Source organism: Bos grunniens, chromosome 2 (assembly GCF_055505025.1).
Source record: "Bos grunniens cultivar Pamir isolate PY7600 chromosome 2, Bosgru_T2T1.0, whole genome shotgun sequence".
Lineage (NCBI taxonomy): Eukaryota > Metazoa > Chordata > Mammalia > Artiodactyla > Bovidae > Bos > Bos grunniens.
This window is the reverse complement of record NC_141166.1, coordinates 25,982,852-26,003,981: the sequence shown is the minus strand read 5'-3', so window position 1 is coordinate 26,003,981 and position 21,130 is coordinate 25,982,852. Positions and strand designations below refer to the sequence as shown.

Below are 21,130 nucleotides of genomic sequence, written 5' to 3'. Positions count from 1 at the left end.
AACCTCAAGGTGCCTACAATCAACTGGTGAATTTGTTAAAGCATATATTCTGATTCAAGAGGTCTTGGGTAGAAGCAGATTCTGCAGTTCTTACAGGCTCCCAGGTGTTACAGATGCTGGTCCCTGGTCCACACTTCGGGTAGCAAAGGTTTTAAGTCATTTTCCTAATTTTCTCTCATCATAAAAATCATATGAGGTGCCTGTTAAATTCCTATCAGGCAGGTTTGGGAAACACAATGTAAGGAGACTATCCCTGACCCTAAAAATATAAACATCTGGACTTCCCTGGTGGTATAGTGGATAAGAATCTGCCTGCCAATGCAGCGGGGACATGGGTTCGATCCCTGATCTGGGAAGATTCCACATGCCTTGGTGCAATTCAGCCCATGGGCCACAACTCCTGAGCCCACGTGCTGCAACTTCTGAAGCCCGTATGCCTGTGCTCTACAACGAGAGATGGCGGTGGTGGTTTAGTCAGTAAGTCCGGTCTGACTCTTGCGACCCAAGAACTGTAGCCCACCAGACTCCTCTGTCCATGGGATTTCCCAGATGAGAATATTGGAATGGGTTGCCATTTCCTTCTCCAGGATATCTTCCCAACCCAAAGATCAAACCCTCATCTCATGAAAAGCCACCACAATGAGAAGCCCACATACCACAACTAGAGAGTACTAGAGGAAAGCCTGTGAACAGCAACGAAGACCCAAAGCAACCAAAAAATAAAAAATAAAATAAACATCTGATCGTCACGCAGAGAAGCAACTGGGTCAACCCTCAAATTTTAACCATCTTATTAACCAAATGCCTTATTATCACCCTTTCACCAACACCTGTCTCTCATCTGACGGCCTCATAGTTTCAAAGTCTAGCCTATCAGCCTGATTGGAGTAGGAAATGGCAACCCACTCCAGTACTCTTGCCTGGAGAATCCCAGGGATGGGGGAGCCTGGTGGGCTGCCATCTATGGGGTCACACAGAGTCGGACACGACTGAAGTGACTTAGCAGCAGCAGCAGCCTATCAGCCTGAGGCTCATATTCTTTTGCATCTGACAAGATAATGGGTAAGTAACGAAAAAATAATAATTTTTTCCATGTCCATTATTTATTTAATTTTAATTGGAGGCTAATTACTTTACAATATTGTGGAGGTTTCTGACATACATGAATCAGCCATGGGTGTACATGTGTTCCCCATCCTGACCCTCCCTCCCACCTCCCTCCCCATCCCATCCCTCAGGGTCATCCCACTGGACCAGCCCTGAGCACCCTGCCTCATACATCAAATCTCGACTGGCGATCTGTTTCACATATGATAGTATACATGTTTCAACGCTATTCTCTCAAATCATCCCGCCCTCACCTTTTCCCACAGAGTCCAACAGTCTGTTCTTTATAATTATTTTTGATAGCTTTACTGTTTCACCTTTTTTTCACTTTACATATTCATCATTTTCTATATGTATTACATGAAGAGTCAGAAGGGGACTTGAAAACATTCTTCATTATAAATTACAAGCCTGAAACTAAAGAAGTCGATTAACTTGCCCACAGCCGTCACGAGATCTTCAGTTTTCCAGTCAGGAAGCTCCATTTCTGAGCTTCCTCAGAATTCTTAAGAAAACAGCATATAAAGTTGCACCCTTCTGCTTTTCTCCCAACCTTTAACCAACCCCATAAACTATTCCAACTGGATTACTGAAGGAACTCACATGAACCCACTAAAGAGTTGTTAAAGAAGCCATAAAATCATTAACCACTCCAGTTTTAAAACATGCTCCCCAAAAGAAAGACTATGACTCTTTTTTTCAACTTTCAAATGGCTACATCTACAGGCTCCAGTCAGCTCTCCATGCAGACCCAAAGCTGTGGATCTGTCCAACAAGCTTTTTTCCAGAAACTTAAACAGGGTTGTTGACAGTGACAGGCAAAGAAAAAAGAAATCCCACTTAGCCACGGGTTTAATGAATATACTCCCTTACCTTTCTTTGAAGACTTGAAGTCCTCGAACCAATCCTTCCAGACACAGCAGGTCATATCTATTGGCAGGGACGTCAATTTTGTAGAGAACAACATCAGAGGCCCCATGGGCCTTTTCATTACCTTGTTCCTTACTTATAATTTCCTTTTCAGATGTCTAAAACAAACCCAAAAATTAAAACAAAACTAAATAAATCTAAATTTTTTTCGAAAAAGTCATTATCAGTCCTATAAAGAAGTAACTACACTGTTCATGTTCTTTCCAGAGCAGCAGAAAGCTGTCTAAAGCAAGGCGAGGGCTAAACTTTGCCTACTACTTGTTTTTGTAAATAAAGTTCTACTGAAACACTGTCAGGCCTATTCATTTACATTTCATCTGTTGTCATTTCCATACTGCAACAGCTGAGTTGTGACAGAGACTCCATGTAGCTTTCAAAAGGTTGCTATTTGGCAGAAAATGTTTGCCCATCCTTGATCTAAAAGAAAATGAAAATACCAAGGAGAACACAATAAGAACCAAGGAGCAGCAATAACGAAAGTGTCAATGAGACAAAGTTAAGGAAATTCACCAAATAAAAGCTATTTTGGAAATTCCCTGGCAGTCCAGAGGTTAGGTCGCCACACTTTCACTGCTGAGGGCCTGGGTTCAAACCCTGGTCAGGGAACTAAGACCCCACGAACCAAGAAACAAAAAAAGAGAGAGAGAGAAAGAAAAAAGAAAAAAAAATGAAAAGATATGCAACTTTTTATAAGATAATGACTCTAAAAGCTAAATCCTCTGGGCACCCAAGACTAGAAGCAACATGAAAATGAGAATAATACTATAAAAGCAAACAAAAACATTTTAAGGGATCATCAGAAGCTGTGGTGTAAATCAGAAGGAATTATAAGTGTATAGTCCATGGGGTCGCAAAGAGCTGGACACGACTGAGTGACTTTCACTCACTCACTCACTCACAGGTACAATGGGAAGAGGTCTAAGGACAGTAAAGGGTACAAAGCAGCAAGAGCAAAAACAAACGAGGGAGAAAGGGGAAGAAATACCACTAGAATAAATTCAGTGCAGAAGTAAAAAGCTTAGAATATCTCAATCACCACACTGTAGAGATTTTCTTAAAAACAATCATTGCCAAGAAGTTAAATTCTGTTCTCTACATTTACCACGGCAGGAAAATACCTATATACTTATTTCCAATCAAATTCCTTAGAAGTCATACTCCAACTGTTAATGTTACCCACTAGTTATCCCCACTTAACTGGAACTCCTGCTATTTCTATCACAAATCATCTGCTAAAATAACTGATGCACTCCTATCAAAATATATGATGTATTTTGTTTTACATGGGGCTCTCCCACTGCCACAAGATAAGCAGTTCAGATTACTTCCCAAAGAAGTATAATCTACACTTGTATAGCATGCTGAAGAATTCACTTTCCTCAATGAGCACTATGCACCTGAGTTACACCTGAGGAATCACAGAGTCCACAGGAGGCTGGAACCGCCCAGGGCTCATAGTGCTTTTTGACTGTGGGCTCCAAGGAACACCTTCACTGGCTATCTCAAACTCAGTAGGCATACTGTGAAAATTAGGGAAAATTTAAAAATAAAAAAAGAATGTTGATGTATGGCAGAAATCAACACAATATTGTAAAACAATTATCCTTGCTTATTTAACTTATATGCAGAGTACATCATGAGAAACGCTGGGCTGGAAGAAACACAAGCTGGAATCAAGATTGCCGGGAGAAATATCAATAACCTCAGATATGCAGATGACACCACCCTTATGGCAGAAAGTGAAGAGGAACTAAAGAGCCTTTTGATGAAAGTGAAAGAGGAGAGTGAAAAGGTTGGCTTACAGCTCAACATTCAGAAAACAAAGATCATGGCATCCAGTCCCATCACTTCATGGCAAATAGATGGAGAAACTGTGGCTGACTTTATTTTTCTGGGCTCCAAAATCACTGCAGATGGTGATGGCAGCCATGAAATTAAAAGACACTTCCTCCTTGGAAGGAAAGTTATGACCAACCTAGACAGCATATTGAAAAGCAGAGACATTACTTTGCCAACAAAGGTCCGTCTAGTCAAGGCTATGGTTTTTCCAGTAGCCATGAATGGAAGTGAGAGTTGGACTACAAAGAAAGTTGAGAACAGAAGAATTGATGCTTTTGAACTATGGTGTTGGAGAAGACTCATGAGAGTCCCTTGGACTGCAAGGAGATCCAATCACTCCATCCTAAGGGAGACCAGTCCTGGCTGTTCATTGGAAAGACTGATGTTGAAGCTGAAACTCCAATACTTTGGCCACCTGATATGAAGGGCTGACTCATTTGAAAAGACCCTGATGCTGGGAAAGATTGAGGGCAGGAGGAGAAGGGGACAACAGAGGATGAGATGGTTGGATAGCATCACCGATTCAATGGACATGAGTTTGGGTAAACTCCGGGAGTTGGTGATGGACAGGGAGGCCTGGCATGCTGCAGTTCATGGGGTTGCAAAGAGTCAGATACGACTGAGCAACTGAACTAAACTGAAAAAATAAGTTTGTTTGTTTTTTTAAAGAAACAAAAAAATAAAAAAAAAGAGGATAAAGAGCAAGGGGAAGAGAAGGGGTCAGGAGAGGAAGAGGAGAAAAGAAATGGGGAAGGGACGGGGGAGGATATGAGAAGAGGCAGGAAAAATTAGAATTTAAACTGAGTTCCATCAAAGGGGTCAACAAAATTGCTAATGTTTTAGTGAAGAAAGATGAGTCACTTCATAGGGGTGCTGGATTTCAGGCAGGACCCCATATAAAGGAGGGGAGAAAATGTAACTAGAGATCCTTTACAAAAAAGACATGGCTGCCTAAGCCTTCTCCCATTTTCAGTATCTCAGTTCATACAAAGATCACAGGTGATGACTGTGATCAATGCAGTTTATCAGTGCTAACAAAAATGTTATGGAAATCAATAACCACAGAAACTTCAGAGCCAGAGGGATCTATGATAAGCGAAAGTTAAAGTGTTAGTCCCTCAGACGTGTCCACCTCTTTGCGACCCCATGGACTGTAGCCTGCCAGGCTCCTCTGTCCATGGGATTCTCCAGGCAAGAATACTGGAATGGGCTGTCATTTCTTCTCCAGGTCAGAGGATCGTCCTGACCCAGGGATCGAACCTGGGTCTCCTGCATTGCAGGCAGACTCTTTACTGTCTGAGCCACCAGGGAAGCCCAGCGGGATCTACAGGGATCCCTGAAAGGATCATACATGTAAACTCCTTATTTACAGATGAAAAATAGGCCCAGAAAGGCAATGTAATGTCCCTGGTTCCACAGCTAGTAAATGTGGTAGCTCAAACTATTACTTCATTTTTTCTCACCTTCAGTCCAATGCTTAGATATTACAAAACCTCAAACATAATTTTGAATTCTAATAAAATTAACATATACTATAGAAATCTCAGCTGACTTCTCGAGCATATAGATGCTCATTAACATTAAAAAAATTCTTTTCTGTAACATTAGTAAAGCAGCAGCAGGAAAACTAAGACAAGACAACACAGGTTTTTGTCAGTCTGAAGGCTTTTTTAACCTTATAGTGTTTTATACACTGAACAGATTAAGAAGGCTTGGGGGAAAAAAAATAACACTAATTACCAAGAAATATTATCTTTTTATTTACAAGCACAGTGCTTCTAATACATAATCAATATTAGTTATCTATTTGGTAAATAAAGCTATTTTTTAAACATTTTAATCAGTGTACAATTCAAAGACCAGGAAAATGTTTCAAAATCATTTTTACAAGCAATTCTTCAAAAGGCAGGAGATCATTTTACAAGATCAATGTGTAGAGTAATAAATGAAGAATGAATTAACACCGGAACAGGCATGGGAGGAAAGTGGGATGGGGCTCAGAGGAAATGGAGAAGGAGGGGCCAGAGGCCAAGGAGACAGCAAGTCGGCTGAAGCTCAGTTTCCATTGCTCCCAGACCCCTTCCTGATGCCTCGACAGGACTGCGTCCGAGTAAAGGCATGAACCCCTGTGGAGATTTTACATAAAGCAACAACTTGGAATCAGAGCTTAGTCTCATAACACAGAGAACACAGAAACCACCAGGGCCCACAAATGTTTCCTCTTAGTCTAACCATAAGGCATCAAAGATAAAATGTAATGAACTTAGATACAGAATATTAAAGAAGTATCTAATACATACAATTTCATCAAGTTCCAGTCCAAATTCAAAGCACAGTTCATCAAATTCTTCGTCAGCTAGGGGAAAAAAAAGAGATTACAAATTTTAATCTGTTCAGTACAAATGCAAATAGCACATAAAAACTGCATCTTTTTAACTGTCTTACACCGAACATACTAGATATCAGGCATCAGATATCACCATTTAAAAACAAAAAAAGCTTGATCAAAAACAATTTTTAAAGAAAGAAAAACAAAACTATTAAATAAAGGGCTGATTCATCTAACTAATATCAGCTATAGAATCAGATTACCTGATTGTAAGCATGGGGAGCTTACACTTGCTGCTAAGTTGCTTCAGTCATGTCTGACTCTGTGCGACCCCATAGACGGCAGCCCACCAGGCTCCCCCGTCCCTGGGATTCTCCAGGCGAGAACACTGGAGTGGGTTGCCATTTCCTTCTCCAATGCAGTAAAGTGAAAAGTGAAAGTGAAGTTGCTCAGTCATGTCCGACTTCTAGCGACCCCATGGACTGCAGCCCACCAGGCGCCTTCCACGGGATTGTCCAGCCAAAAGTACTGGAGTGGGGTGACCAGAACGTCATATTTAACAGTAAAATGCTAGAAGCTTTTACTCTGAAATTATTTTGAAGACATCTATGCCATCCTTCTTACACTTACTTGGAAGAAAAACAATTTGCAAGCAGGGATCTAATGTAAAGTGGGTCCAAATCACAGATCCAACACAATAGAATCACGTCATATAACTGCTATCATTTCAAATTCTCTGAGGTGGCCTGACAGCTGGCTTTGGAGCCAGCTCAATCTGAGTTCAATTTCTGACTGTTCCACTAGTCCTGAGAGCTTGGCACCTTATGGAAACTTTCTGATTCCTATGCCTCATAAAGTAGTATTTTACAGCCATGCACGCAACTGTTGGAAAGATTTAAATGCATTCATGCAGATAATGGGCTTCACCTAGTATCCTGAAACACAGTAGGTCTGCAATCATTAATAGTTCTCCTCCTTACTTTTAAATCATATCTTACTTCGCTTTGCTACCTGATACACAGCATTGTCAGGGTTTTCATGTTACGAAGAATGGAACACAAACCATCATTACCAGTATATTCTAGTGTTAAGCTGGTCTTAAGATTTCTGATCCTGACATTGAAGTTCAATTCAAGTTAACATTTACTGCGCATCTTCTATGAGTTGGCACTATATTAGGTACCAGGGCTACAAAGATAAATAAAACACAATTCCTGCCATAACTACTTCCTACTCCAGTAAACAAACCAGATACGTAAATGCAGGTATGTTAAGTGCAAGGTACAGAGCTGGCACAAAGGAAGTCATCAACTGAGGGTCAGTAAAAACTTCACAGAAAGGAGTCCATTAGGCAGGGACCGTGGGGAGTGAGACAACAGCATGAGAAATCTGGCACGTTCCCTATGAATGCTGCATGAGGCTCATGTCAGGAAGAGATACAATGGAGGAAGTAGAGAGAAGTCAGCTCCTGATGCCAAGGGATTTGCCCCCCGTCCTGCCTGAGGCGACGGGGAGTTACACTGCAGGACTTCCAGCTGGGCAACAGCATGGTCAGATCTGCACTTTAGAGCAGTGGTATCCAACCTTTTTGGCTCCAGGGACCGGTTTAGTGGAAGACAATTTTTCCACAGACCTGGGGGATGATTCAAGCACATTACGTCTATCATGTACTTTATTTCTCTTTTTATTACATCAGCGCCACCTCAGAAAATCAGGCATTAGATCCCAGAGGTTGGGGACCCCTGCTTTAAAGAACGGTGGCAGGGGACTTCCCTGGCATCCCCAGTGGTTAAGAATGTGATCCCAATGCAGGGGACCAGGTTCAATCCCTGGTCAGGGAACTAAGATCCCTCGTGCTGCATGGTGCAGCCAAAACAACAACAAAAAAGAATAGTGGCAGGGTGGCAGACGAACTGGAGCAGAGAATCTACTGCAAACAAGTGAGACAGTGAGGAATTCATTAAAGCAGCAGCAGTGAGTGAGGGAGAAGGAAGAATGTGAGAAATGCGGAAGGTAGAATCTGTAAGGCGCAAAGGCTGACTGGGAGGCGGGAAGAGTGAGTGAGCAGGAGGTGCCTAGGATGGCTCCCAGGTCCCTGGTGGGGTGAACGTGTAGGTGGCGAGTGTCATTAACTAGGGCAGGAGGTGACAGAGGCCCCCATCGAGCCCTCCTCCTGGTGCTCGCACCCTGTTAACTGAGGTCTCAGACGACCACATGGATGAACCCAAAGCACACTGTCCAGCCCAGCCCAGCTCTGAGATGACTGCACACCCAGCTGACAGCTTGCCTGCAACCTGGTAGGAGACCCACGGCCAGCTCTCCCAGCTCCGCAGCTCCTCCCTCGATTCCTCTCTCAGAAACTGCGAAATAATAAAGCCTTGTCATTTTAGCCTCCTAAATACTGGTGTAATCAGTGATGTAGCAGTAAATAACTAACATAGACTTCGGTCCCTGGAAGTGGAGTGCTGCCGTAACAAAACAAAACGCAAGAAAGGCTCTGGAGTCAGGAGGTGGGCTTTGACAGCGTAAACAAAACCTCAAGTGCCTGACAAAGCTGTTATTTGAAGCCTCAGTCTCCGACAAGGAGGCAGGTAAGGACATGGAGGAAAGTGAGGAAGTGTTACTGGAAACTGACAGACCCAGTATCCTTTTCATGTAGAGGCAAAGCTTAGCAACACTATTGCTGACAGTTACCAGGACTGAAGAAAATGTACCCACTCAACAGGGTGATATTAACTAAGCTTTCCATCCAGTGCTGACACAGTGGTTTATAATGTGAGAGAAGAGATGAAGACTAGCAAACAAAAAGGAGCTGGGACTTGATGGTTTTAAAATTTTTCAGTCTCCTCAGATACAACAAATGCTAAGATTAAAAAATGACTTCTGAGCAAAGAGCAAATCCAGAGCATCGCCAGGGAGACATGGTCTAAAGATGAAATCAAGGGTGTGACTGTAAACTCTTGAGACTCAGCAAAATCAAAAACACTGTTCACTCAGACAAAAGGCACTATGGATCAAGAAATGAAGGATGTGCCTCACAAATTTATTCAGTCTCCCAACTGAGTTTAAATAAGAGCACTGTGTCAGCAGAGGCCCAAGGTACAGAACAGCTTATTTCAGAGATCCGTGAGTGCTGTGGCTTTTGACCAAGGAAGTGGAAACCAACAAAACTGACTGAAGATCCAGAGTTTTTTTTTTTTTCTTTTTAAAGAAATACATATGCACAAACATTGCAAGCTGGAGCTAAAAGGGACAGAGACGGGAAGAAATGAATACCCAAAAGCTGTTAGTGGGAAGAAGACTGAGAAAACCAATCAGCTGTAAAGAGTGCTTTTTTTTCACCAAAAAAATAAAGTAAAGAGCATCATCTGGAGGGTAGAACCAAGAGACTAGAGGGTGGAGCAGAACCAAGGACAAAGATCCCAGGCCTGAAGTTCTAATCAAGAATCTCCAACATCTACCAGCTCAATTTCAGTAAGACCTTTGTGTCTCCAATCTTATCTTTTGAAGAACAACGTCCTAGGCCTGTCTTACCACTGTATGTTAGGTGCAGGTGGAGCAGATAACCTGTCTCTTTAGTCTCTCGGGTCAAGAGTAATTATACTCGAGGAGCTGTACTTAGGGAACTACACTGAAGAGCCTCGTCCGCAACTGGACCTGATTTAGATGAAGAGACTGGGTTCTGAGCTGCTGCTGTAATGCGATGACACTTCTTGGGGCTTTGGGAGGGAGTATACGTTGCATGTGGGAGGAACATGAATCACTGGGGGCCACAGGACAGACGGTACTAGTCAGGTCCCAAGCTGGCCTCCAAGAACACTTGCCTCTGGTCTTCTGGTACCAACATCCTTTGCAGTCTCCAGCTGCACAGTGCCAGAATTGGTCTCTGTGACCCAGAGAATATGGCCAGGGATGGTATATCACTCTGATACGTTAGGAAAAACTGTGGCTTCTATTGTGAGCTCTCTTGACTATCTGCTCTCCTGGACCTCTCACTCTGGGACAAACGAGTCACCATGTTGCAAGCAGTCCTATGGAGAGGTCAAGGTGGGAAGCACTGAAACCTCTGACCAAAACTCAGCAAGGAACTACTGTCTGCCAACAAGCACTTGAGTGAACTTGGAATTAAGACTCTCCAGCCCATTAGACCTTGAGATGAGTATAGACCTGACACCTTTACTACAACCAGGTGAAAGTCAGAACCACTCAGCTAAGTCACTCCCCAATCCTTGAGCCTCAGAAACATACACCAAATGACCATTGTTTTAAGGTGCTAAGTGTGAGGATTATCTATAGATAACTAAATGGTTACTGACAAAATTGTTTGGACTCATTAAAATATACTGAATCCTTTATTGGGTCCTAATTATCATACAATTTGTTTTATTCCTTTCAGCTCTATTTCACCACTTAAATGCAAGGAAGAACCAACAATAAATCATGTTTAATGATTCCCTCTAACAAAATGACCCCCCTAAGTAACTACATCTTTGGGGTTTATATGATATACAGAAGTGGCTCTGGCAGCATTGCAATTACACCAAGGCAGGACAGGCCCAGAATTGAAGAACAGTGAAAACAAATCAGTTAACAAGAAAACGAGTGGCAAGAAGAAAACATCTTAACAGAAAGGCGATAAAAAAAGATGGACTAAGGAGACAAAACTGCCCCAGAAGAGCAAAATGAATAGAATAAAAGCAGCTTGAGGGATTCCCTGATGGCTTAGTGGTACAGAATCTGACCTTAATTTAATTAACATTTAAAAGATTAAGAACACGTGAAATATAAAATAATAATGAGTATTATTCCTGAACTGTCTGAAGTACACCAACATCAATCTTCCTGAGTGAAACTTTAATGAGCCAGCAGTCAACAGATATTTATGAATAATCAAGTTTACCTGATATCTCTCAATATGAAGAAAAGGGAGAGGGCAGCTAGAGAATAAAACATCAGATGATGGTGCTGCTGCTGCTAAGTCACTTCAGTCGTGTCCAACTCTGCGTGACCCCATAGACGGCAGCCCACCAGGCTCCCCCGTCCCTGGGATTCTCCAGGCAAGAACACTGGAGTGGGTTGCCATTTCCTTCTCCAATGCATGAAAGGGAAAAGTGAAAGTGAAGTCGCTCAGTCGTGTCCGACTCTTAGCGACCCCATGGACTGCAGCCCACAAGGCTCCTCCGTCCATGGAATTTTCCAGGCAAGAGTACTGGAGTGGGGTGCCATTGCCTTCTCTGAGACCACATGCTACCACCTAATTAACGTTTTTCCAGACACAGTATCTTGTTTCCCTGCTAGCATTTAACATTATCCAAACCAGCATCAGTTACTAAGCTGGTTTTATTATCTGCCCCTTTCATCAGAAATGTGAACGTGGTGGACTTTAGGCGCCCTGTGCACCGCTGTATTCCCCAAACGCCAAGAACAATACATGGCACATAACCGGCGTTAGGTAAACGTGAATAAAATAAAACTAGGAAGGAAAGCAGGCTGTGCCTCCTGCTCCTGCTCACAAATGGGAGTTCCCAGAGCGCTCTTCTTGCACTCCACTGGCTACACTTGGAATGCCATCCGGAGCTTCATTCCTGTTCTACCCCCTGGCATCAGGTACGCCGGAGGCGCTCCGTAAGACACCCGTGAATGAATGACACTGAGAGCCCAGCACGTGCGGGTGCTGCCCTGACACCCGCGGCAAACTGTTCCCAGAGGCTACATCCGCGGTTGGCCTACCCTAGCTGGACCCCGAACGCGAGGCCAAAACCTGCGCGCAGCATAAACGTGGCCACAACGCCTTTTTGAAAGAGGGTCCCAGCCTCCGAGAAGAGGCGCAGAGCACAGGCTACGGGACGCGCACTCACTGTAGGTCCGGCCCAGGGCTCGGAAGAGCAGATCTCGCTTCACGCTGACAGTCGGCATGGTGAGTCCTGCCCACTGCGCCTGCGCGGAGCGCGGGCCCAGGCTCGGCGACCGGCCTGTGTGTAGGACCCGAACTTTCCGTACTGGCTGTCTTAAATATTGCCCGTCTAATTCTCACAGTTCCTCCTCTCGATTTTCATTTGAAAGCAGGTGAGTCGCCACCATGAAGCTCATTAAATCTAATTCGTTGGGAGAATAAACTGGAGGCCGAAAAAGGTGACATACTTGGATAGAATGGGCGAGGGTTTGATAGGCAGTAAGATGAACAGCCCGCGAAGGTCCTCACGCCTTCAACACTACGGAAGGAGGACGGCCAGCTAGGTGGGCGGGGCGAAGGCGGGGCGAGTGCGTGGAGGAGGCGGGACCTAGAGAAGGCGGGACCTAGAGATAGAGACGTCTCTTGGGAGGGAGTGAGACTGTGAGAAGGCGAGGTCTTAGGCAGCTCCAGGTGGCGCTAGGGATAAAGAGCCCTCCTGCCAGTGCAAGAGAGCTAAGAGACTTGGATTTCATCCCTGGGTGGGGAAGATCCTCTGGACGAGGGCGCGGAAACCCTCTCCAGTATTCTTGTCTGGAGAATCCCATGGACAGAGGAGCCTGGCCGGCTACAGTCCGTGGGGTCGCACAGTCAGACACAACTGACGCTTATTAGCAGGCAGCCAGGACTGCGTGATGTGCAAACCCAAGTAGCGGGAGCCAAACTGTTAGCGCTTCTGCTTTTATCTCATTCTTTAGACCCTGATGCTGTGAAAGATTGAAGGCGGGAGGAGAAGGGGACGACAGAGGATGAGATGGTTGGATGGCATCACCGACTCAATGGGCATGAGTTTGAGTAAACTCCGGGAGTTGGTGATAGACAGGAAGGCCTGGCGTGCTGCAGTCCATGGGGTCGCAAAGAGTCGGACACGACTGAGCGACTGAACTAAAACCAAAAAACTAATCTCTTACACCCTACTACGTGTTCTAGCTGTGCTTTGGACTTTATCGCAGCCGTATTAGGGAGGCTTCCTTAGAAACCATTTTTTAAAAGCGGAAACAGACTGACATGTACTGGGTTTCTATTGGCAGATGCTGTGCTCAGTCCTTTGCTGGCCTTGGCAGATCTCCTTCTAACAACATTCAGTGTAATCGGCAGCAGAACAGCCATCGAATGTTCCAGGCCCTAATGCCTGGAACCTGTAAATGTTACCTTAAATGGAAACAGTCTTTTTAGATAGTTAAGATTTTCGAGATGCAGAGCCTATCCAGGATTATAAGAATAGGCCCTAAATACAATCACATGTATTATTATAAGAGGAAAGTCTAGGCAGTCTGAGTGCCGGTTGGAAAAGAATTTCCAGACACAGTATTTTAGAAGGGAGTTTCTTGAGAATAGGAGCGGAGATAATGAGGGCGCTGCTAGCACAGTGGACTGGGGGCTGTTAGAACAGCTACAGCATCCCTGCTCAAGGGAGAGCGGATGCTTTCCCTGGGTTAGTAGCCAATTTTTATAGCCTCAAGACAGAATTCCTGCTGGAAGGGTGACATTAGGTGATTGGTCAGAGTGCTATAGGGTGAGCACTGGGGTGGGCATTTTTGCCTAAAATGGGATCAGGAAGCTTGTTGGTGGTGATTGGTGGCCAGGGAGGAGGCTTTAGGTAAGGGTTACAAAGGGGCTTGCATGCTAAGTCACTTAAGTCATGTCCAAACGTGTGGAACCATATAGACTGTAGCCCGCCAGGTTGCTCTGTCCATGGGATTCTCCAGGGAAGAATACTGGAGTGGGTTGCTATGCCCTCCTCCAGGGGATCTTTCCAACTCAGAGAGTTAACCCAAGTCTGCTATGTCTCCTGAGTCGGCAGGCATGTTCTTTACCACTAGCACTACCTGGGCAGCCCCACAAAGGGGCTTAGTCAGTTCCAGAGGTGACCTTGGTTCTGGGCTCCACTTCAGTGGCCTTGATGAAAGGCCTGGCACCTGTGGCCTTGGGGCAGGGCTCCATGAAGAAGTTAGAGGAAGATTTAAGAAAAACAGAAGAGAGGAAGCAGCGTAACCATGGGGGACGAGATCAGAGGGATACAGCCACAATCCAGGGAATGCCAGGAACCACCAGAAATGGAAGAGATGAGTAAGGCTTCTCCCCTAGCCTTCAGGAGCAGCCCTGGAATGTCTCTAGACACTTTAATTTGGGCCCAGTGAACCTGGAATTCTGCCCCTCAGAATTTTGGACTTTGGACTTCTGCCTCTCAGATCTATCAGTTCAGTTCAGTTCAGTGCAGTCTCTCAGTTGTGTCCAACTCTTTGCAACCCCATGGACCGCAGCACGCCAGGCCTCCCTGTCCATTACCAACTCCCAGAGTTTACCCAGACTCCTGTCCATTGAGTCAGTGATGCCATCCAACCATCTCATCCTCTGTTGTCCCATTCTCCTCCTGCCTTCAATCTTTCCCAGCATTGGAGTCTTTTCAAATGAGTCAGCTCTTCACGTCAGGTGGCCAAAGTATTGGAGTTTCAGCTTCAGCATCAGTCCTTCCAATAAACACTCAGGACTGATCTCCTTTAGGATGGACTGGTTGGATCTCCTTGAAGTCCAAGGGACTCTCAAGAGTCTTCCCCAACACCACAGTTCAAAAGCATCAATTCTTCAGCACTTCCCTCAGATCTATAAGCAAATGCATCTATTAGTTTAAAGTCACTGCATTTGTGGTACTTTGTTACAGCAGCCATGGGGAAATAATACACCAGGTAGCTGCTGCCATTATCCTCATTTTGCAAATGATAAAACTGAGGCCCACTCTGATTCACCCAACTCAGAAGGTAGAGCTGAGACAGTTCCACAAGGGAGCCTACCCTTATCCTTTCTACTGGACAGTGAGTGAGGGCCTCCAAGACCATTCAGCTGAAGGGACTGTGGCTATGTGGGATTTAGGCCTCCCTAGTTGCCAGGTAGGGCTTCCCAAGTGGTGCTAGTGGTAAACAGCCTGCCAATGCAGGAGATGCAGGTTCCATCCCTGGGTCGGGAAGATCCCCTGGAGGCAGGCATAGCAACCCACTCCAGTATTCTTGCTTGGAGAATCTTGGACAGAGGAACCTGGAAGGCTACAGTCCATAGAGTTGCAAAGAGTCAGACGTGACCAAAACAATTTAGCACACACCCACACACAGTTGCCAATTAATCTGGGTTTTTTTCTTTGTTTGTTTTTTACATAAGCTTTCCTGTTTGGCTGCAGGCAGTGCTTTCTCAGTGCCTAACACGACAGACTGGCAGAGGCCTATCAATGGCAAATAAAATTTGCCCAAAGCCAAATAAAATTCTCTGCCCCCCAAATTGATACTCGATGAAAAATGAATCAGTGAATAAAGAACTTCCTGAATTATTGCATGCTGAACAGCTCTTCTCTGGACATTCCAAATTGTTCTGTGGCCTTTAACCTTATTTTCCTTATCTATAAAGTTGTTGTTGTTCAGTTGCTCAGTCACGTCTGACTCTTTTCAACCCCATGGACTGCAGCATGCCAGGCTTCCCTGTCCTTCACCATCTCCTGGAGCTTACTCAAACTCATGTCCATTGAATTGGTGATGCCATCCAATGATCTCAGCCTCTGTCCCCCACCTTCTCCTCCTGCCCTCAATCTTTCCCGACATCAGGGTCTTTTCCAATGAGTTGGTTCTTCACATCAGGTGGCCAAAGTATTGGAGCTTCAGCTTCAGCATCAGTCTTTCCAATAAACATTCAAGACTGATTTCCTTTACAATTGACTGGTTTGATCTCCTTGCAGTCCAAGGGACTCTCAAGAGTCTCCTCCCACACCATACTTCAAAGGCATCAGTTCTTTGGTGCTCAGCTTTCTTTATGGTCCAACTCACATCTATACATGATAACTAGAAAAACTAGCTTTACCTATACAGACCTTTGTTGGCAAAGTGACATCTCTGATTTTTAATACACTGTGTAGATTTTCTTCCAAGGAGCTGCTGCTGCTGCTGTTAAGTCGCTTCAGTTGCGTCCGACTCTGTGCAACCCCATAGCAAGGAGCAAGTGTCTTTTAATTTCATGGCTGCTGTCACCATCTGCAGTGATTTTGAGCCCAAGAAAATAAAGTCTATCACTGTTTCCATTTTTTCCCCATCTATTATTGTAAGGATTAGAAATAATACTCATAAACGAGTAGCATAATTCTTGTGTCCTGAGTCCTGGAATTTGGGCATTATCATTATTATTATCCTCAGTTTCAGACTATTCTCATAGGCATTCTGTTCCCAGCTTCTACATGCCATATCTCATCCATCCTGCTTTTTGTCCTTGTGCAGGCATAGGTACCCTGTACCTTCTCCTGGGAAAGGTTGAGGTCAAGAGAAGGCGGCTTCAAAGGATGAGATGGTTGGATGGCATCACCAACTCAATGGACATGAGTTTGAGCAAACTCAGGGAGATATTGATGGACAGGGAAGCCTGGCCGAGCTACAGTTCATGGGGTTGCAAAGAGTCAGACACAACTGAGCGACTGAACAACAACCTTCTCCACGACTAGCTAGAATTAAGACAGGCCTGGCACCTTTTGTTGCTGTGCTTCAGTGTTTGTACTGGGACACACCTCTCTTCATGCAACAAAATACAAAGGAATTGTATGGAACTAAAAATAGCTGTGTGCATGCGCAGTGGGACAGATTCTGAACAAAAGATACAAAGAGACCCCAAAAAAGAAAAAAGAAAACCCAATTGCCACTTTCAAAGAGCCTGGAGCAAAAATGGGGTGCTGGGAGCACCATAGTAAGGGTACTGTGCACACTCCCCTGCACACAGTACCACCTAACAGGTGAGCAAAACACCAAAGCTACCCCTCTGTCCTACCTGTGGACACATTCCTACCCTCACCCCATGTAAGGAACAAGCTCTCTCCTTCCGCCTTCCTCCCCCCTGCACTCAAGGAGTGAGTAAGCAAGGGAACGTGTTTTTTTGTTCTCACTCCTCCCTGCTGCAGCAGGGGCCCCAGTAAAGCCTGGTCTGAATTTCTTGTCTGGCCTCTAGTCCATTTCTATTGATTGGGGAAGGCCAAGAACCCTGTTCAGCAACAAAAATGTTAGGATAATCTAATGGAAAAGGGAAAACTAGGCTACAAGTACACATCAAAAATGGCATTGCTGCTGCTGCTAAGTTGCTTCAGTCGTGTCCGACTCTGTGCAACCCCTTAGACGGCAGCCCACCAGGCTCTCCCATCCCTGGGATTCTCCAGGCAAGGACACTGGAGTGGGTTGCCATTTCCTTCTCCAGTGCATGAAAGTGAAAAGTGAAAGTGAAGTTGCTCAGTTGTGTCCGACTCTTTTCGACCCCATGGACTGCAGCCCACCAGGCTCCTCTGTCCATGGGATTTTCCAGACAAGAGTACTGGAGTGGGGTGCCATTGCCTTCTCTGAAAAATGGTGTTGGCTGACAGATAAAAAAGATATGTGGAAAATGTTGGGATAGTACATCACAAAATATAGATAGGTGTTTCTCTTGTCTAATTTTAAAGCCAGCCTGAAAGCAAAAATGAGATGGCACTATTTCCTAGGACTGAAAGATGGGCTGGCCGATAAACATGAAAAGTTCTCCATACAATGGAAATTAGGAAGACACAAATTAGGGCTTCCCTGGTGGCTCAGCAGTAAAGAATCTGCCCACAATGCAGGATACAAAAGAGACATGGGTTCAATCCCTGAATCGGAAAGATTCCCTGGAGAAGGAAATGGCAACCCATTCCAGTGTTCTTGCCTGGGAAATCCCTTGGGCAGAGGGACCTTGCAGGCTATAGTCCATGGAGTCACAAAAGAGTTGGACATGACTTAGCAACTATACAACATCAACAAACAAGATTAAAGTAAAATACATTTTTATACCCACCAGATTGGCAAAAATGTGAAAGTCTGACTAAACCAGATGTTGGTAAGAATATGGGAGTATAAACTGATACAGCCACTTTGGAAAACATGACCTTACCTACCTAGCAAGGCGGGGCATATGCCTGCCCTACTACCCAGCAGTTAGGAACCCAGGAGTATTCCCCAAAGAAACTCTTACCCTTGTGCACTGGACTACCAAATAAGAAGGTTCACTTATATTGTTCATTATAGTTAAACACTGGAAATATCCCAATGTCTATTGATATTAGAACAGGTAAATAATTATAAATTCATACAACAAAGCACCATACAGCTGTGAAAATGAATTACAGCTGCATGTATAAACTTGGACAAAAAAATAAACAAACCATGGAAATATATATACAGCATGGTGCCATTTATATAAAAATGAAAAACAGGGTAACCTAAAGAGTATATTATTTAGGCATACATCAATAGATGGGGCTTCCCTGGTGGCAGCGGTAAAGAATGCTCCTGCTAATAGAGGATACACGGGCTTGATCCCTGGTCTGGGAAGATGCTCTGGAAAAGGAAATGGCAACCCACTCCAGTATTCTTGCCTGGAAAGCCCCATGGACAGGGAAGCCTGATGAGCTACAGTCCATGGGGTCTCAAAGAGTTGGATGTGACTTAGCAACTGAAAAATGACATGTCAATAGATGGTAAGACTAAAGGAAAACCGATGATAAACAGAAAATCTGAGACTAGTCAGTTCTTCTAGTCAACCTTCTCCATGAATAGTTAGAATTGAGACAGGCCTGTGGGATGGAAAGGACAAAGCCTATAGCATTGGGATACCCAAGGGTTTGAAAAATATTAGTAGTGTTCTGCTTTTTCTGGTATACCTTTATGGATGTATTTTAAGGAACTTGAAATGAGAAACAAGAGATGAATTGTGGCCTCCTTTTGGGAGGTGAGGGAAACAAATGCTTGGTGGCCTATAGCTGAGTAGAAACACAATAGGAAAACTTCAGATTTGATTTTAAGTTTTTTTTTTTTCATAAACAGCATTTTTAAAAGAATTTTATTTAAAGAATCTAATTTATGATTCTTTTCCTTTATAGATTCTGGATTTTATGTTCTGTTTTATTTTATTTTATTTTTAAACTTTACAATGTTGTATTGGTTCTGCCATATACTGAAATGAATCCGCCACAGGCATACATGTGTTTCCCATCCTGAACCCTCCTCCCTCCTCCCTCCCCATACCATCCCTCTGGGTCGTCCCAGTGCACCAGCCCCAAGCATCCAGTATCGTGCATCGAATCTGGACTAGTGACTCGTTTCATATATGATATTATACATATTTCAATGCCATTCTCCAAAATCATCCCACCCTCTCCCTCTCCCACAGAGTCCAAAAGACTGTTCTATACATCAGTGTCTCTTTTGCTGTCTCGTATACAGGGTTATGGTTACCATCTTTCTAAATTCCATATATATGTGTTAGTATACTGTATTGGTGTTTTTCTTTCTGGCTTACTTCACTCTGTATAATAGGCTCCAGTTTCATCCACCTCATTAGAACTGATTCAAATGTATTCTTTTTAATGGCTGAGTAATTCTCCATTGTATATATGTACCACTGCATTCTTATCCATTCATCTGTTGATGGACATCTAGGTTGCTTCCATGTCCTGGCTATTATAAACAGTGCTGCGATGAACACTGGGGTACACGTATCTCTTTCAATTCTGGTTTCCTCAGTGTGTATGCCCAGCAGTGGGATTGTTATGTTCTGTTTTAATAGAACTTTTACCATCCCAAGTTATTTCTTTTAAAAATCACATATTCTTTTCAGAAGACTTGAATGGATTTTTTTCCTTTTCCATTTAAATCTCAGATCATTACAAAATTCACTTTGGTTTTAAGATACTGAATGAACCAGATTTTTTTTTTTTCCCCTAAACAGCTATCCAGTTAGCTCAGCAAAATTTATTGAATAAACTTCTTTTTCCTCAGAGATTTGAAATACCTTCTCTAGCACATATTGAATTTCCATATCTATTTGGGTCTGTTGCTGAACTATTCCATTGCTAGTACAAAACTGCTTTAATTATTATAGCTTCATAATACATTTCAGTATTTGAAGGAGTGTTCGGTGCTTCCTTTTTAAAAAATTTCTTGACTATTCTCTCATGTTACTTTTTCTCCATGAGCTTTAAATTCTATCAAGTTCTGAAAAACATTCTTCTGATGTTTTACTAGGAATCAAATGTACTTTATGGGTTAATTTAGGAACTTTTCTAACCAAAAACCATAGTCTCCATGCAGGTATTTCGACATACCAGACACTGGTCCACCTTAGAAATTTTGAATCAGCAGTTTCCTCTGTTAGAGTGTTCTTGACCCCAGACTCCTGCAGAGCCAGCTCTCTCAGCTCCAACAAGTCTAAGAGAGACTTATCCCTGACTATACTGTTTATTATGGTTATTAGATATAAATGTCTTTCCCTAATAAAATATAAATTTTATAGAGCAGAAATTTTTGTATTTTGTTCAATAATATATGCCAAGAGCCTTAAACAGTGACTAGCACAGAGCAGACCTTAGATAAATGTTTGATGGTTTCCTTTAATGATAGGAATATTATATATTTATATCATTAATATTAAAATACATATTGTTATATATTATATAGAGTATTATCTTTTCTTTTTTAAATAGATACTTCAATAGAAAAAAAACGGTCAAAGAATGTTAACAACCATTTCAATCAACAGAAACACAAAACAAAAAGTGAGGAGGGGGAAAGCAATGCAGATTAAAACCACAGTGAAAGCAGAGATATTTTCTCCAGGGAGACTAGCAAAGATTAAAGAAGTAAATGATCTGCCTCCTGCTGGCAAAGATTTAGGAGGCTGGCACTCTTAGGCACAGCTGTCAGGAATATAAATAGTAGCTTGACAATATGAATCAAACTTTTAGATGTATACTCTTTCATCCTGAAATTCCACACCTAGGATTATTCCAAGGAAATAATGAAGGGAGTATTCTTCTCTTTATAATACCGAGAATTTGGAGACAAATGTCCAACAATATGGGACTTGATGGAATAAATTCTGACACCTCCATATAGTAGAATACCACGCACACATTAGAAATGATGCTGCATTTTTCAACATGAAAAATT

The 21,130-nt window shown here is 43.4% G+C and overlaps 1 protein-coding gene across 3 annotated transcripts in view; it reads right to left on the bottom strand.

Annotated features, from left to right (window-relative positions):
• Positions 1 to 12,140, bottom strand: part of FARSB (phenylalanyl-tRNA synthetase subunit beta) — a 73,774-nt gene extending 61,634 nt beyond the window's left edge. The window contains exons 1-3 of one of the 3 annotated variants that reach the window (XM_086366205.1): positions 11,106 to 12,140; positions 6,177 to 6,232; positions 1,981 to 2,135 (exon numbers count right to left, since the gene is read on the bottom strand). Coding sequence is in view for 1 of the 3 variants with exons in the window: in XM_086366183.1 (XP_086222309.1) it covers positions 1,981 to 2,135; positions 6,177 to 6,232; positions 12,064 to 12,121 (269 nt within the window). In the remaining 2 variants the exon portion in view is untranslated. The remainder of the gene's footprint in view (positions 1 to 1,980; positions 2,136 to 6,176; positions 6,233 to 11,105) is intronic. The other 2 variants (XM_086366194.1, XM_086366183.1) reach the window with 2 other exon arrangements.
• Between the last annotated feature and the right edge of the window lie 8,990 nt (positions 12,141 to 21,130).